This window comes from Monomorium pharaonis, chromosome 1 (assembly GCF_013373865.1).
Source record: "Monomorium pharaonis isolate MP-MQ-018 chromosome 1, ASM1337386v2, whole genome shotgun sequence".
NCBI classification, from domain to species: Eukaryota; Metazoa; Arthropoda; class Insecta; order Hymenoptera; family Formicidae; genus Monomorium; species Monomorium pharaonis.
In genome coordinates, this window is record NC_050467.1 from 38,092,230 (window position 1) to 38,109,667 (window position 17,438).

The 17,438-nt window shown below is 41.3% G+C and overlaps 1 protein-coding gene across 1 annotated transcript in view; it reads left to right on the plus strand.

Annotated features, from left to right (window-relative positions):
- LOC105830447 (beta-1,4-glucuronyltransferase 1) overlaps positions 1-16,618 on the plus strand; it is a 32,641-nt gene extending 16,023 nt beyond the window's left edge. Inside the window, exons 3-4 of the mRNA XM_012669766.3 lie at positions 390-570; positions 14,285-16,618. Coding sequence (XP_012525220.1) covers positions 390-570; positions 14,285-14,491 — 388 coding nt within the window. The 3' untranslated portion in view covers positions 14,492-16,618. The remainder of the gene's footprint in view (positions 1-389; positions 571-14,284) is intronic.
- The last annotated feature ends 820 nt before the right edge of the window (positions 16,619-17,438 follow it).

A 17,438-nucleotide genomic window follows, 5' to 3' on the forward strand; every position in this document is an offset into this window, starting at 1 on the left:
TGAAATTATATTCGCTTTAATTAATCGGGAAACAATTAAAATAGTAATCAATTTATGTACTCATTGATTGAAATTGATTAAACGCCAACGTGACACAGTCCTTGAATTTGTAATGTTTTTTTTTTACAATAAGTTGTATTATTTGTACGACTTCAATAATAATTTGTTAATAATAATTTGACGAGCATCCTCAAATTTTGTTGTTATTCGAAGGTTATATTTTTAATTAACAATCCAGATATTTTATGTAAACAACATTACGAGTTTTATGCATGTAATATAAGCTCGCAATTTTATGTATGTATATAAAATGCGCTCGATTATCAACTGCAAAATATAAAATGGACGGTACGTGGCATAGATGTTTGGAGTATTTTTTTATTTTACAGGTGGCTGCAGGACGTGTCACCAAACCATATACATTATGAAAACGTAAAGACAGGTAAGGTCTACATTAGTCACGACGTGACGAATTTCGAATTCCTTTACGAGCCGTTTTACGTGGCGAAGGATATCGTGCCGCCCCACGACGAAAGGTTTATGGGATACGGATATACGAGAAATACCCAGGTATATATTTATACTAAGATATATTTACTAAGATATATAATTTTTTTTCGAGTAGTTACTCGCCACCCGCGTGACGAATACACTAGTGGCGGCGTGGAATCGAAAATGCAATTTCACCCCCCCGAGCACGAAATAACATAAAATGATACAATACGAAAGTTTACGTTCGATCCGAGGAGATTGATGATAGGCGAACGCAATTCCTTCCGCTAATATGTGAAAATACTCATATTCCGAAAGATGAGCGCAACGGGTGTACTGGGAGGGGAAAAAAAAAAAAACAAAAAAACGCTTATGGCCATTATTTATGAAATGTATCGAATCAATTAGCAGTAATATCATAGAACAGTTGAATTAAAAATGTTCCCGCGGCAGCATTACGCGTCAATATTCTCGATGGGAAAACGGGAAAATGAATGATAAAGATTGTAAAATGGCTCAAATTCGAATGTATCCATGATAATTGCATGCGTGTGCATCGCATACGTATACGAGCGTGTATTTCATCAAACGCGACCGGTTTATCTCCCTACGTCGGGGGAAGATAAAAAGTATTACATCGAAAATTAATATACCTTTCGGAGTATTAATGGGATTAGCGAATAAATGGCAATAATGGAACTGGCAGATACCGGCCATTACTACGTTTCTACACTCCTCTGTAAATAGTCGGCATGAATTACACTAAAAGATGTACATTTTGGGATATTAACAGTAAAAGCAACATACTCTGCGCACATATATTCCCGCGTTTCATCAACCGAAAGAGAAAGAGAGAGAGAGAGAGAGAGAGAGAGAGATATGTTCCGAGTTACGATATTTTGTTAACTCGACGACATGGCAAACCGTGCTGCGGGAAAATCATCAATGCGGATGTAACGGCCATAAAGTTACGCATGCCAACGAGGGAGTATTAGCGAGATCACGGTGCGAGTCGGGAAAAACAGCTAAAGCGGGCGCCAACGTGTGGCGAGTCAGAAACGGCAAACTAGAATGAGCGCGTTATCTCCGTTGCGCACGGGGCATTAATTGAATTATATATTATCATTACCGCGGCAATGTTACCGGACGACGGAGGCTCGTTTCGCGGAACGGACATTATTCAATTTAAACTTGATGCATCTCCGGTCGTGTAATCAAACGTATCGGGACGACGACGCCGCCGCCGCCGTCGTCGTCGCGTAGACCGTAAATTGCGTTCGTGCTAATGTACTTTTCAGACGCGCGTCATCCTCGCGCGCGAATTACGCGAAGATTTGCAAATTTCTCAGCTCAATAACGCCGAACTTCGAAACTTCATCACGCAACTCGTGGCGAATCACGCGGCAAGTTTCCCCGATATCTTGGAACGATGCGATGGGGAGAATCGATGTCGGTTAAAAATTTGAAAGTACAATTTTGCTTTAAATTTAGTTAGATAAGCTCTGAAAACAATTTTGTTGGATCATCGAAATATGTATATAGGACGCTCAGACACGTTGTGCAAGGTTGTAAAAAGTTTTAACATTCTAATAACCAATTTAAGTGTGCTACACAATTATTTTAATAATCCAACAGAATTAATTTAAATTTTTAGATATTTATTATTTAGTAAAATAAAAAGTTCGTTCTTTCCGTGTGAGAAACAAATAAGTGATATATTCGTACGCTTAGATTTTTTACCGAAATCTAGTCGTAAAGTGTTTTTCTCTCATTCATTTAAACAACTCAGTCATTTAAACGGCTGCGAGAGGAACAGGTCACGGTGACTGAAATTGCAGTGATCCTTAAAATGTTATTTGTGCCGAAAACCACAAAACAAACGCGAGAAACCTTTCCGCTTCCAGTCCATATATACGGAGCATTGTATTCCCCTGAACGTATAAATGTTCTTTCGTGGCATGCGGATCCCCCGCATTGTTTTGACAAGAAAGTACGACGGTACTGCTTCCTCGACGGCAGAAATAACGAAATTCCATCGCGCGGCAAAAATCCAAGCGCAACGAACGTGCACAGCTGCAATTCGCAAAACGAGCACGCGAAGTGCACGCGACGGCAATAAAACAGGCGCAAAATCTACGTACGTATAATATCGGCACAGGCTGCATTCGCAACGAAATTTCACGATCTATGAGATTCATCGATTCTTTTTCAGATGAGAGATAGTTAACACATTCACCGCCAAGCGTAATTTAGATGACTTTCCTTTCACGCCTTTTTAAAATTTAAAAAGAACAACGAAATAGAGGAAGGTATTTTATGTCATTCATGAATTGTGGAACTAAACTGACGGAAATATCTCTTCACGATTATTATCACTGTCAAAATTTATATCATACAGCAATACCGATACTCGAAAATGTTGGATCCGATAGTAGATATTCTACTAATCTATCAATATTGACCATACGTGGGCAATAATATTGCATTTGTTGATACTAACAATGTTATTGACCGTGTAAGATCTTTATAAATGAAAAGTTTTGCGTTGGTCCATTGACCAACGGTTGAATTATATTAATTAAGTTAAATCATATTATTTTAATAGCGTAAGCAAAAAGATACGTTTCTTGTGAATGTTTTAATTGGATTGCGCTAATGCGTACTGGTGTGCATTAAAGCTGCGGTACACCGATCTAATTTAAATGTAAAAGTGAAATGCAAATATTTTGAATGATAAAATACACGTTCCACTGTGTAATACAATAAAGTATATATTGTGGATTTAGCGGTTTAACTCGTCGTTTATATATATTTATATTAAATACATATCTTTATGCGATATATTTATGTATATGACAGCTTTAAATGTGCACCAGTGCGCACTGGTGCGTCCAGTTGAATTTGCTATCAAATTATTCTAGAGAAATTTGACTGTCGAACACCGCGCGCGTACATCGAACGATATTAAAATGTACATACGTATCGCGGACATCGACGCGGTCGATCGATCCTTGTTGAGACGATGGCGACGGTGCAGTGGTGCGGCCGGCATTACACGGCGACGGATATCGGAAGTACTTGTACACTGGAAGTACTCGCGTCCCTCCTCTGCGGTTTCCGTCGCACCACGTCTATTTACCCCGCGTATGGGAACGAGAATGGAATATCGTTCGTTTACCCTCTCTTTACCATTCATTCACCAAAGATTCATTCGTTGCGACGCTCAAGCTCAGTTTTCCCGTTCCCTTCAGGAACGCAAGTCCGATCGCATTCTTCGCTTTTACAATTCCCCCCCCCCAGCCTTTTGCTATTCCCTTCCACATTTTTATTGCAAAAAGTTCTTTTACATGAGCACGGCATTCTTCAATGTACTCGCATTACCTGTTTTTTTCTGTGGTTCTTGAGTATTACTTAATCTTTTCAAAATGCGATTGGTTCGATCAAATCCGCGTGTTGTACTCGATGTGAAATTTGAAAGCGCAGCCGATGCCTTTTTTTCCATCGTTACCACGCGTACGGGCGTGCATCCCGCGCGAGAATGCATCGCCTCGTCGGCTCGGGATTTTATTTCACGTTAATTAATCTTCGGCTGTTTTACGTATACAATGCACGAGGACAATGCGGTATGCGCCATAATCACGATGCAATTACGCCGGTTTCCCGACTCGCCTCGATTGCCCGGTAAAATGAGCATGTTAATTGCCGATCGATTCGTTAATTCTCCGGCGCTGGTCCCCGCGCTGGCCTTTGTCCGACCGTGAGCGGGCTTAGCGTTCCCCCCTTCCTCCCTCACCCCCTCTTTACAACCTTCAATTACCCGTCGATGCACCGGGCGATTGTCGACGTGGCCAATATAAAGGATTTGGCCCCGGCGATGTACGGCACGCGCTGTTCTCGCTCGCTCCCTCGCTCATTCGTTCGTTCGCCCGCGACTCTACATCGGCGATCGATTCTGTCATCGTCGATTCGACACGCCAACGTAGTCGGACCTAGCGGGATTCTTTATTGTCGTGTTTATCGAGTGCGCCGATCGCGCCGGCACGAACTGCCCCGGCTTGATATCTCATCAGACCGGCGTTATCGGATTGATTCCGGCACCCGGGGCTGGCGTACCGCGATAAGCGAGATAAGCTTTGGCGCGGAAGGCGTCCAAGTGTTGGAGGAACAGAAATAAAAGCCGTCGGGAAATGAGCACGTTTCGCGTATTTCGAGAAACGCGTGAAAGCTGAAATCATATAATTATTTCGAATCGATTTTTGTGAAATGTGATATTTTGAATACGGTGCAATAATCAATACTATTATTGCAACAGTCAATGTTTAAGGAGAATGACGGTATTGTTACTTAACAATATGTGATTTTATACATGGACATCCTTATTTTCAATGGGCATATTAATTAAATATTGCTGATATTGTCGATATAAAAATGTCAATATGCATTAGCATGCGTTAAATAAAGGTGACACGTTCGTTTTTATCTGTATAAGAAATGGCGTTGATTTCATCGCTTGATGTCTCATTTCTCGATCTATTATTCGATGATTAGCTCGAGCTAATTCACAATGGCAGTTTGTTCGACTCGATGATGCCGATGCGGATGCGAGAAAAACGTCACTGAAGTGGCGCACGCGAGCACCTGGCAGGTGACTGCGATCAAGTCGGAAACGAGATAGTTCGTTCTAGACGCTTCAACGTAGCAGTCATTCCGCGGTGATTGAGCGATTCCGTCGGCGCGGGGTCGTAAATCAAAGGCAGACCGGCACAAATAGATCTCCGATTGTGCTTGAACCGGTTGCGAGTGGCTCTCTCACTCTCTTTCTCTCGATCGTTCACGATTCGCCGGAAATCACGGGACACGAAGTTGAAACTCGCGTGTTGTATGATCTAAAACTTTTCAAAGTGCGAATGAGGGAACAGAGATTCGAATAAAACGTATCGAATGTTATTTCTCATGGAAAACGTTGGATTTACGAAATTTAGAGACGATCGAGTGTTGTTTCAAGCGTCTGGCGCCTGATGATTTTTCCTACTGATTAAAATGATCTGCGTATTTAGCGAGAATTATGCGATGTGAATTGACGAAATTATTTTGCATGCGATTCATTAATACTTGATCCGGCTTTCGATATAATTTATTTCAGCTTAATTCGTCCGATAGCGCGCTGCTAATTTTTGACGTAACGCCCTTTTACGTCAGATATGATCCGCCGCATTTCGTAAATAGATATTTAATATGGGATTAAATGATGCTGAATAAGTAAATTTTATTTTATTTCGCATTTATGCGTATTTAAATTTACATTTCGCAGCAAAGTGCCGAGCAAATTAACCTGTGAATTTAAATTATCAGCGCATACATCAAACGCCATATATATATTATATAGCATCGGTGACTGCATTTCATAATGCAAATTCGATAATGGAGCAACAAAAATCTTATTCTACTTCCGAATATGAGGCTGCGCCTCTTTCTCTCTCTTTCTCTATGTCGGTGTTATTTTAATGCCTCCATGCGTTTAATTATTTCCACGCATCTCTTGCACGATCTTTTTCCGCTAACCATTTTATCATAATTGAATCGGGGCGAAAGTGATTTTCAATTAGGCCGCTCGGGTATTCCGAGCACAGCACGTCGGTAGTCAACGGTCCAATTCGATCCAAAGGGCGTTCGTAATTTAGCGGCTAATTCTCTCGTGGAAGATCAATGGCTCGCGGCTCGCAGGCACCGCGTAACAAGCGGCAATTTAAGTGTCTCGTAGGATAATACAAGTTCTCTCTCTCCCTCTCTCCCTCTCTCGTACGAGAGAATTGATCGGGTTTAACTGTATTGCGCGTAGCTCATACAACCGAAGTGTTGCCGAAACTGACCGATGAAAAAGAACGCACAGTTTTAGAAATTTTTTCAAAAAATTATTGCATGTCTGTATACGATTGAAACTATCTTGGGTCAGAGATTTCTAAAGTATGAAACGCGAGAAATTTTTCAACTATAGTTAAAATTATCTGTAAGAATCAAAATCAAAATTTTTAATAACCTTTTTGTGGAGGACATGAAAATAATTTACTTTGGTCCCTGACATAAAAAATACTATTAATAGAAACAGAAAATAAGCGCATTCTTTAAACTCCTATATTTTAAGAAAGAAAGAAACTTATATTTATTTAAAAAATTAAAATAGAATTAAAATGATATAAAAATAAAAATAAATTATTGATTTATTTCTTCTTCCCTCGCTTTTTCATAATTCCTAAAGCTTATAGATGTCATGAATGTTTGCGGGTTCAAAAAATATATTTTTGTAACTTCCACATAAGTTTAGAAATAGATTTTTAGATTTAAGTTCTCGCGAAATAATTAATGGCAAAATCTGTAAATTAACCTAAAATAAAACCGGCGCACAATTTCTGACTCTAAGCATTGAGGAGACTCGCGCCACTGCTCTTTTTTGCCTTTCGCCGCTTTAATTCTGTACCGAGCTGCAACGGTGGCCCCCTTAATGCTGAGAAGATAAGTGGAGGCGCCGTACGACGACGACGACGGGACATGCCGTATTCGCGGGGATTTACGTCAACGTGCGATGGCATAAAACTCAATTATCAGATTTAGTTCGCGGCTTACTGCCGCGTAGCCGGCATATTACTCGGCGATGCCATTTGGAAAAATTATACGACTCTGTTTACCGTCTCCCAGCATTCCCCCCCTTGCTTTATGCCGACATGCGCTGGCACGTCTTCATTTTAATGCGTGTCACTTCTTTGCGCGTCTCGTTCGAACGAAACATACACGTTTTCCGCGCAACGCGAGAGTTTATCCGACGTTATCCGAAAAGTGCCACTTGCGGCTTTGCCGTTTTGCGACGGATATTATTCAGGGTTTCGAATCGCCGCTATGGAAGTACCGTCACAGAAATATGGGATATCCGACTGTCGAGCTGTCGAAGTTGCCGTGGTATTATAGTGCTGTTCTATCTAAATCAAGTGAGGTGACTCGATAAAGAGAAATTTGTAGCAGAACAGTGCATCTGAGTTTACATCGTTTGAATATTTTTGTCGAAAATTTTTCTCTTACATTTGAGTCAATAATTGTCAATAAAAAGATGTAAATAACGTTTTTCAAATTTTTTCAGTATTAATATAACAAGAAACTGTTTAATTATATTTTTTAAAAATGACAAAATTATTTTAAAAAGATCCAAAATGAACAAAACATATAGGACGTTCGATAAATAATGAAAAATTTAACACATATGTCAATTTATAAAATTGATATCACATATTAAGAGAGCGGCTGTAGCCTTCACGAACTAGAGAAATTGCACGGGTCTCTCGATGAGATTGTGTCAACAAAGCTAAACCGTTGGTACGCAATGATTTCGCTGAACCGTCCGAAACACGTCGGTACGTAAGGAATTCGCAGCGAGCTATGGGGAGGTTCTTGAATATCAAAGGGACATTCTGTCTTTGAATTTCGAGCATCGGGATGCCACGAGATCCTTCCGCAAACGGTGAGGATTGAGTCGCGCAGCTCGCACCGGCGCTGATTTTAGTCAATATAACTACAACGGTAATTACGTCACGTCTAATTTGCGAGATACATGACATGGTGCAACGGTATGCATTCCGTTGCTTAAGTTTACACGTAATGCATTGTTCGTGGCGACGTGCAGGCAAACTAAACTTAGTACTATATTACGTGTGCAGTGTGTTCCATTTTCAAACCTATTAGATTACCTATTTTTGAAAGAGTCTTTAAACTACATTATTAAGAATAATTATTCCTAATGAATTTTAAAATTTTGAAATGAGGTCACGTCTATTGTCTTTTCCACTATAAAATAAAATATGTTGAAAAAGTCGCACAGTAAAAAATTCAGTATTCCGATATCTTTCAATTTAATACCACTTTCGTCATCCAAATTGTCTAACACTGACGCTCCATTTCGATTAGCAAACAGGGAAAGGTAATAAAATATGTTGGATACGTAACGCTGCATAGGATGTCACCTGGCCTTTTCGAGCGAAATCGAACAGGAGCCGCCGTGACGGCGGAATGAAATAAAGAGCGTGAACTGTCAGCGTGGTGTCAGGATCGTAATGGTCCGCAGCGATGATAGTGACACCGTCCATTCGATACCGAAGCGTGAAATTAACCCGGGCGCATTTCCCCCAGGTACCAGGAACGTAAGCTTGTCCTCCGCGCGACATGCAATTCCATTTTTGCGGGAGAGCGAGATGTACCGCGTTCACGTTTCCGCTAGTTGTAAAATTTTAACTCGCTGCCGTGTGTTTGAACGTGCACCTCTTTTGGTCCGGACGTGGCGACGCGAAATAAATAAAACGCCAGACGAAAGCCGCGAGGCACGTTATGAGTTTATTAATCGGCCTGAGCCGACTGTCATTGTAAATTATATTTCGTCATAGGCAAAATTATACGGGAGTATAGGATCTACATATATTATTCTACAATATAAAATATGCACACGGAATAAGTCATTTTTATTTTTTTTGCGATGAAAAAATTCTTATTTCAGAACTAAACTATACGTATTATTTAGATACAAGACATATTTCATATTTTATTCATCGCAATTATAAAATACAATAGTAGTAATATGTTTCTCTGTATGCAATCGCACGTACTTACAACTATGTAGTCCGATTATCTGACGCGCTATGCAGATGCACACGGAAACGCACACCGTGATTAACGCAAATACGAACCGCGTCACGTTGGTGACCCACACTGCAATATTCCGCGTATCATTCAAAGGCGACAAACGGTTACCCTATTTCCCATTGAAGCGATAAGCTGTACATTATCTCTAGCCTTAAAAAAGAAAAAAAGATTTCTTTCTGCATTATTTCTGCATCTAAGAGCACAAATTTATACGACAAAGCAGATGACAATTTTACGTAGTAAAATAGTTTTAAATACATTGGAAAAAAGTTTTGTTAAAATATTTAAAAATTTACTTAGAAAATCGTTTTTTCTATATAAATATTTTATACAGTAAATCTTGTCTTTTACTATTTTTTACTAATAAGCTTTGAAGGAGCTTAGCTGGTGCTTCATCAATTGCGTATATTATTCTCTTTTACGTCTCTTGCAGCTGCAAAATTTGTTGCCATTGTATGTACATTAGCAATGAAAGAGATTATTGTTATTGTTAAACTCTAAGTTTCTAATTTTTAATTTTCAATTTTCTTCAATAAACAAGAAACAAAATGTGAAATTGTTTCTTACTCTTCTTATTCCTCTTTGTTTCTTAATGACTAATTTCGTTCAAAAATGCATGAACAGTAGCAATATTTTGAGAGAAAAAGCTAAACGCTTCTCGTGCTTGTTAAAAGAGCTATTACGAAACACATAAAGAGCAAAAGATAGATTTATGTGGCTAATGTATTCCGCGCTTCATAATACTTTCTTCCCCGCTTGCCAGGTATATTCTCTTTCTCTCTCTCTCTCTCTCTCTCTCTCTCTCTCTCTCTCTCTCTCTCTCTCTCTCTCGTTTGTCTATTTTTTACGCACATACGTGGTGCCGTCGCGACCGCCCTTTGAGTCCTTTGAGCCGCGCCGGAAGAGAGATCGTGTGTCGAGTTCCGCAAATTGTTCCTACCGCCGCGAAAAAGTTTCACCGGGCCGCTTCGCCACCGCCGTTTTCGCATCCTGCCGGGCACACGTGCTTTGACGTGCATTATGCATTATCGTTTCGCGTTGGCGGAATGTTTCCTACTTGACCACCGACGGACCACAGTCGTCGATGTTGCGCGCGCGTCGTGGTTCGACGGGGTAGTTCGCGACGCGGAATTCCTGGCAGGGAGAAGCAAAAGGTTTTTTTTTTCTTTTTACGGAAGGCGTGTCACGCGTTTCGCATATCATGAAACGTACCGCGCGCTGCATTGCACATATACCGTTAATGCCACGGTAGCCGCACGGCGGTGCACACATGCATTATCCAATAATCGTCGCGATGACGAAAGTTTCGCGTGCAAACAGAATGCACCGCCACGGCGCGGCGCGACGACGTGCATTCGCGAGCGGCATCAGAGGCGCGCGTAAGTTCAGCAAACATCATTACGTCCGCGACTCTGTAATGAATGTGAGGCCGCGGGGTTTGTTAATTAAGAAGATACGTCAGCCCGCCCGTGTTGTTTAATGCAATCTGTTCCCCGAGAAACCCTTGACAAACCGTTGGTCGTCGTCCTTCTCCCTCCCTCTCCCTGTCTCTCATCGCAACTCCCCGCGAGTCCGCAGGATCCGCGCGAGAAGACAACGTGCACTTTAGCCGCCCTCGCAAGAATGTGATCTGCGCGCGAAACTGAAAGGAATTTATTATCCGTCCAATTAAGACGGATAATTATGCAGCGGTGTCCGCCGCGCGCCATCGTCGCGGCTTGTTAGTCGTATAATTCATGCGGGAACGTCGTGCATTCGCGTTGAAACCATCGCAGATCAGACGCGTGTCATTTCTCATTCGAACCGTGCGCGCCCTTAAAAAAAAAAAAAAAAAAAACGCGACGCCGTAATTACGGTTTTGTTTGAAACGTTTTTTTCCTCCCCGCTCTGCTCTTCCCCGCCGTTATTACCATCGCCGCTTTGTACCTCGATGGAATCTCCACGCTTAAACGTACGCGGTCGTCTCACGGGCTGCGTCGTTCTTATAAAAACGATTATTTTTACACATTATTCCAGCCATATTATACATTCGTCATAATTATATCCTACGTCGAAATTCCGGCGGTGTAAGCGGAACGACGATTTGTAATTCCCCATTAATCACCGCGAGATGCTTTAGAAAATACAATTCCGATTCTCGTTCACGCACAACTTTGTTAGATAACAGGAGGTGCTCCGTCACCCTCCTGTCAGGCTTGGTGTCGTATCACGTTAAGGTGCTTTCACGGCAATTGTGCGGAGGCTCGGACTCGCCGCGAGGGGTGGGAAATCGATGCGGGTTATAAATGAGAGAGCTCGTCCCGCCGATCGCGGCGGTATATATGTTTTGGCAGTGTCAGCACTGTAGTAACGTGACGAATTGTGTGCATCCATTGCGACGCGTACTACTGCGGAGACAATCCCGGGACGCCGCGGCGCCTGTCACACGCATGTCGCGCCGTCGTTACGTATAATTATTCACGGGGCCACGTCTCCAAGATCTAGAACACGGCAGATTAGATTCTGTCTATCAATTTCATCCGACGATGTAATCCGCGCGCACCGCTATTCCCATGGGCCTGGTGCTTTGTCGCATTAACCAACAATATCCCCCGTTCGTATAATTAATATCATTATTTGTCATCTCCGCTCAATGCGTTTCAATTTTCACCTATCATTTAGTTTCTAATGAGACGGAGATCCAATCTAACGCTGAGTTCGCTTTACATTCTACGTCTTTGAATAAACGCGACATATTTTGATCGACGGACTCATAAGCGACAGGTCGCAAATTTGAGCTTACATCCCGTGCACTATACGGATTTTTAAGTTTGTAATCTTTAGCGGAGAGACACAATGAAGCACGCTAAGTATCACTGATGGATTTTCAAGTGAGAACCATCTTCCCCTTAGGTTTATTATTATTTTAGATTTTACTGTTATAAGATGACTGTATAATAACTTAGCAAAAGACGACGTCGATTTGTCGTTTCTCATCAAAACGTAACGTCAATAAAATATAAAAATAACTTTACATCGACGTTAGCGATGACGTTATTTAAATTTTTCTAAACAACGTTATCATCATTATAACGTTAACGATATTAATAATAGAGCGTGATTAAGGCGACATTAAAATAATATGTAAAAAAAAGTCCACTGTAGTCACTTGACGTTAGTAGTCAAGTTATAAAAATACCTTTGAATTATTAATATCTCGTCATGTTTGCTAGAAATATTAATATATTATAACTCGGGTTTTGTGGATCTCTTTTATTTGTATTATATCTCTAATAATAATTTATAAAATTGATTATTTAAGCTGAGTGTCTAAAAATTTAACTAGGTACAAATCTCGAAAATAATTTTGTCGGACCATCAAAACAATTATGGAACTCACAAAATAGGGAAGCAAATCGAAACGAGCTTATAATAGCTTGTGTCTAATTTTCGATAGTGAGATGCGTCGTTACGCGTTAAATGTAGAGGCGGAGAAGGGTCACTCGATAGGTCAATCGCTTCCGACGGGAATGTATCTCGGTTGGGTGCACATACACACATACATACACACATTCATCGTACACTGTTACGTGCGATTATTCACGAAGACGAAGGAGAACGGGTAAACCGGATCTCCGTCCGTTAGGTCTGTCTGGCTCGTCGTCCCGGATGGCAAACCGAGGGAGAGATTACGACGCCATCCGCCTTTCTCTTCGCTGCTTATGCTGTCGGAAACACAGGGCTTCCCGCGAAGATGTCACTATCCGGATGAATATCAACGGTAGTGTTCCGAAAGCCACTTCCGTCGTAATAGAACGCGCATGTTCGAAAGTTGGCGCTCGCGGAGGCTCGCGTTCATCCGGAAATCTCGCAGTGTCATACTTTCGCGGAAATACGTTCGCCGGTTCGCCATTGCATTCGTCGGTGTCTGATACGTCGTAAAGATATACTACTTGCACGAAATAAGTTACAACACAATGCCGTATTCCCATCCGTGCCAAAGTTGTATCACTTTTTACGCGCGCCAGCTTACAGCTGGCATTCGTAATGCGACTCTGCATGCCGATTTCTTTTCTAAATAATTATAGTAACTATTTGCCCTCCAATACGGTTTAATTGCCTCGGAGTTTTTCCCCCTTATTTTTTCCAAAACTTCAATATAAAATTTATTAAAGATCGCGTAAAATTAATGGGAGATGAGAGGTGGATTTTATTTATTCGCGACTGCATTCTTGCACGCCGAGTCGATATTTTGGATAAAGGAGAGCCATCTCGGGTCTCTTGACGGGTGATAATGCCCCGTTCATCAAACGCTGCCTCCTACCATCGAACGTCCCTTTGCGAAAGACAATCCCGATATTATATCGCGCCGAGTATTCTCGCACGTATTCACGAGGTGCATTGCGACACGTGCTCGTATTAAGATTGTCGTTTGCGCCGACCTAACGCGACATCCCTCCCTTCCCCCCTCCCCCGGGTCCCCAGGCCCGTATTCCGCAGGAATGACGGGCATGCATGTCGCTCCTCGTTTTGCACACATGCACATCGCGCGCACGCAGATGCACCATGGCAGGTGCAGCGCGGCTTACGTTAGACGCCCCGCGTTTATTACGTCGCGAGGCGACGCGGAATCTCCGCCCGTCGGGAGTTTCGAAGCAGCCCAGAGACAGAGCCCCGTGTGCTTCTTCGAAGCTTCGAAGCTTCGGGCTCGTAAAGAATCCGGGCGCGCCCGCGTAGTTTCCGCCGTTTCGTCTCGTCCGCTCGCAGTTTACCGCAGATAGACACGGAATTCCTCCCGTGTGTCACAACAGCCGTTGTGCTCCGGGAAACGCGCCCCATGGAATCTGGATTGGCCCCGGCTGGGATTGGAAACGAATCCCAGCCGCGGCGCGTTTCATAGCTCCGTGACCGCGTGACGAATTCTTGCCTGCCAATGAAATGTTGCTTCCGTTGGTCGTAATTGGGTAACGGATAAATTTAGTCGACTAATACATTTGGACGCGCGGCACGTGGACGCGATCGATTAAACCGCGTTCGGGTTTCGGGTCGCGATAGATTTTCAATTTTCAACGTTAATTCTATTTCGGACGGTAAATTTGTCACGTGTAACATCAGCCGGTTGTTTTTCTTGCAGGTTTACGAGATGTACGTGACGGGTTATCAGTTCAAGGTGCTATCGCCGGTATTTACGGGCCACTGGGGACTGCAGACCAGGAAGACCAGGCCCGCTTGGCGTGAACGTCAAAACAGTGCCAACAGGAAACAATTCGAGACGTTCAAGAAGGAAGTGTTCGCACGTTACATGCGGGACCCGTTGAAAATGATGAAGAACGCCAACTGACGAAAGGCCCGTCGAGGGTTTCAATTGACTTGAGACTCCTCCTCCATCGTCCTTTACGTTCGTCCTTACACTCAACATCGAGGAAACTCTAAAGTAGAATTAGGCCTCTGGCTGCTGTCAGTGCTCACCGCGTAATGTAGTTAATGATAGATTCGAGGTGTTTCACGTGATTGAACAAGTCAACGAAGAATTTCGCCCGTCTAACGTTCTTCTCCCTTAGCTTCTACTATTACTTCACACAGAGAAAACTGTGATGTCAACGATCAAATTATCCTTTCAAAAGGTAACGAGCGACTATTTACGATCATTTAAAAAAATTAGACCACATTTTATTGGGAATAAAAGATTTTATAATTTTCTCTGTCAACTTCATTTTATTTTTTAATATAAATTTGACATATGAAATCGATTTTTTCATCCACTGATACACTCGTGTTAAAGAAAAAAAAAAAAAGAGTATTACTTGTACACTCGAACATTCTAAACGCAGAAACAGAAATAAATCTTTGACAAAGGGATAGTCGATCTTCGCGGAGTAGGAACAACGGTGAAACCATTATTAAGCGCAACGATGGAGTGCTCCAGTATGCTCGAGAGAACAGATGCCAGATCGGGTAACCGCGATCGGTGGATTCGCGCCACTTATCGAACCTTCCGGTTCAGCGAGTCCGCTAGGCGGAATCAACCCCGCGAAGGCTCTTGTTACTTCCACTCACGATTTCCCAAAGTCATCAGAGACCCGCCACGCGGGATCGCGGAATAAATATCTCGTCGTGAGTTTCGCGGCACGTACTCGCGCACGACGAGCGGGAAAACGAGGGCAGGGGATCTTAAGTGAACGTACCTCGTTAGCTGTCTGGGGCTTAAGAGGGTGGCGTTTAAATCCAAAATCGATACTTCGCTTGACGCTACTGCCGTAGCCCCGTAACGTAAAATAAACAAATGGCATAAACTGTGTCGCCGTGGCGCGTATCGTTTCGGATTTATATCGAAAGAAGGAGACGCAAATGCTATTTATGCGAATGTTATTAAGATATCTCGAGTCGCAGTCCATCTTCAATCGACGGATTCCCCGACTAATATCCAAGCTTCTTTGTCTAAAAAAAGTGGCACAATAATTTATTTATAAGAATTTTATAATTTAGGAAACTTTACGAATTAAATAATAAATTAAATTAGAATAAAGATAGACAATAAAAAATTATAGGACATATACTTTGGCTGTAATTTTAATTTAAAATGCGATTAGATTAAATATACTTTCACGTTGTATTTACTTTCAATAATTTATAGACAACGGGAAATACAAGGAATTTAAGATTACTGTTGTGTAATCGAGTGTACACAGGTAGGAAATATGAGTGAAATGGAAAGTAATAATTTTGCATCATCGAAATATCGCGCTCTACTAGTTGAAGGATCGGCGAGATATTCCGTGTCCCGAGGCGTAACGCGCGCGTTCCACTTTGCAATATAATCAAGCCGCTTCGCAGGATGCGCGCTAAGTCTTTACATTAATATCGACATTTGCTTTACGTTATGAACTCACAGAATTAATAATGTTAGACGAGATGTCATGAGATTTGTAGACACACGTATGCGCGAAAGTGGTCCACATTTGCTCGCGCGTCGTGTAAGCTCAACAGCGACAACGATTGCTCAATAAATATCATTATCGACAACGTTCTATCCGATTGATCCATAAGATAACATGCTCTCATACTCTCTTTTAACTGACACGGTATGTCTTCTCAGAGTTTTACTAGTTCTTTTGTTGTAATGACGACGAAGTGCTGCTGAACAAAATTTTATTTCTTTGTTCATGCTTCATAGAGTTTGCAACAAAAGATGCACAATAAGAAATATATTTATTTCTTAATTTATATTAGTATAAATAAAGTGTATATATGTATATATATATATATAAATTTTTTAAAATTTAATCTAACTTTCAAAACAATGCGATAAAACTGCCGATGTCAGTTAGAAGTTGAAACGTCAACGTTTAATTTAAGGCACAGAGTCATCTTTATATTGTAATGTTTTTACTGATAGATGTATAAAATATAGTGTATAGATGGTGTGTTTGTGAAATAATAAAATGTAATAAAGAGAATTATGAAACTATACTGTGTTGTCTTTCTGGTTCTCGATAAATTTGCTGGTAAAAATTACAAAATGTATTATAATGCGTTCGTAAAACAATCTAAAAATAATTGTAAAATTCCAACTTTTTATATCGGCGCTTTACAATAAAATGTTAGAAAATCTATATAAGTATATACCGGATATCTCAAAATTTGCAAATAAGAATACTACAGCAAGAAAGTTTTCGATAACAATTGATTGAGTTAATATTACAAGCAAAATAAACGTCAACAAAGTGAATTTTAATGTACGCTTTATACTGTTGTTTTTAATGATTTGTAAAACATTTTTCTTTTCTATATATCTTTTCTTAATTATAAAAAGTTATGCTGGTAAAAGAATCAATTTCTGTTTACATTAAAACTTTCTTACGGCCACAAGGTTTAAAATCTAACTGTGTTGCATGAGATGATAAACACAAAATTTTGTTTTTTACACATCAGCGTACAGTATCTCGAAGACAATAGCATCGCTCTCGTATTACGCGGTGGTACTCCATAAGATAACACTTGACTCTCTGTTCATCCCCTAATCCCGAGCGCGCGAATAATCCGATTAAGTATGACGCTATTGCGCTTTGCGAGGTGGAATGCGTCAGTTTTTTTTTCCACGGTTATCTGGAACAATCCCGTGAACGTTCGGCAGTTAACTCGAATTGCGGATACAATGGCCGACAATAAAAAGTGTCTATGTATAGTGTAACTTCACCGAGTGTGTGGGATGAAAATGCTAACGATCAAGCGCATTCCGTCGCGGCTCTATGGCGCCAGGTTGCGGCGCGTATAGGTACATTTTATCG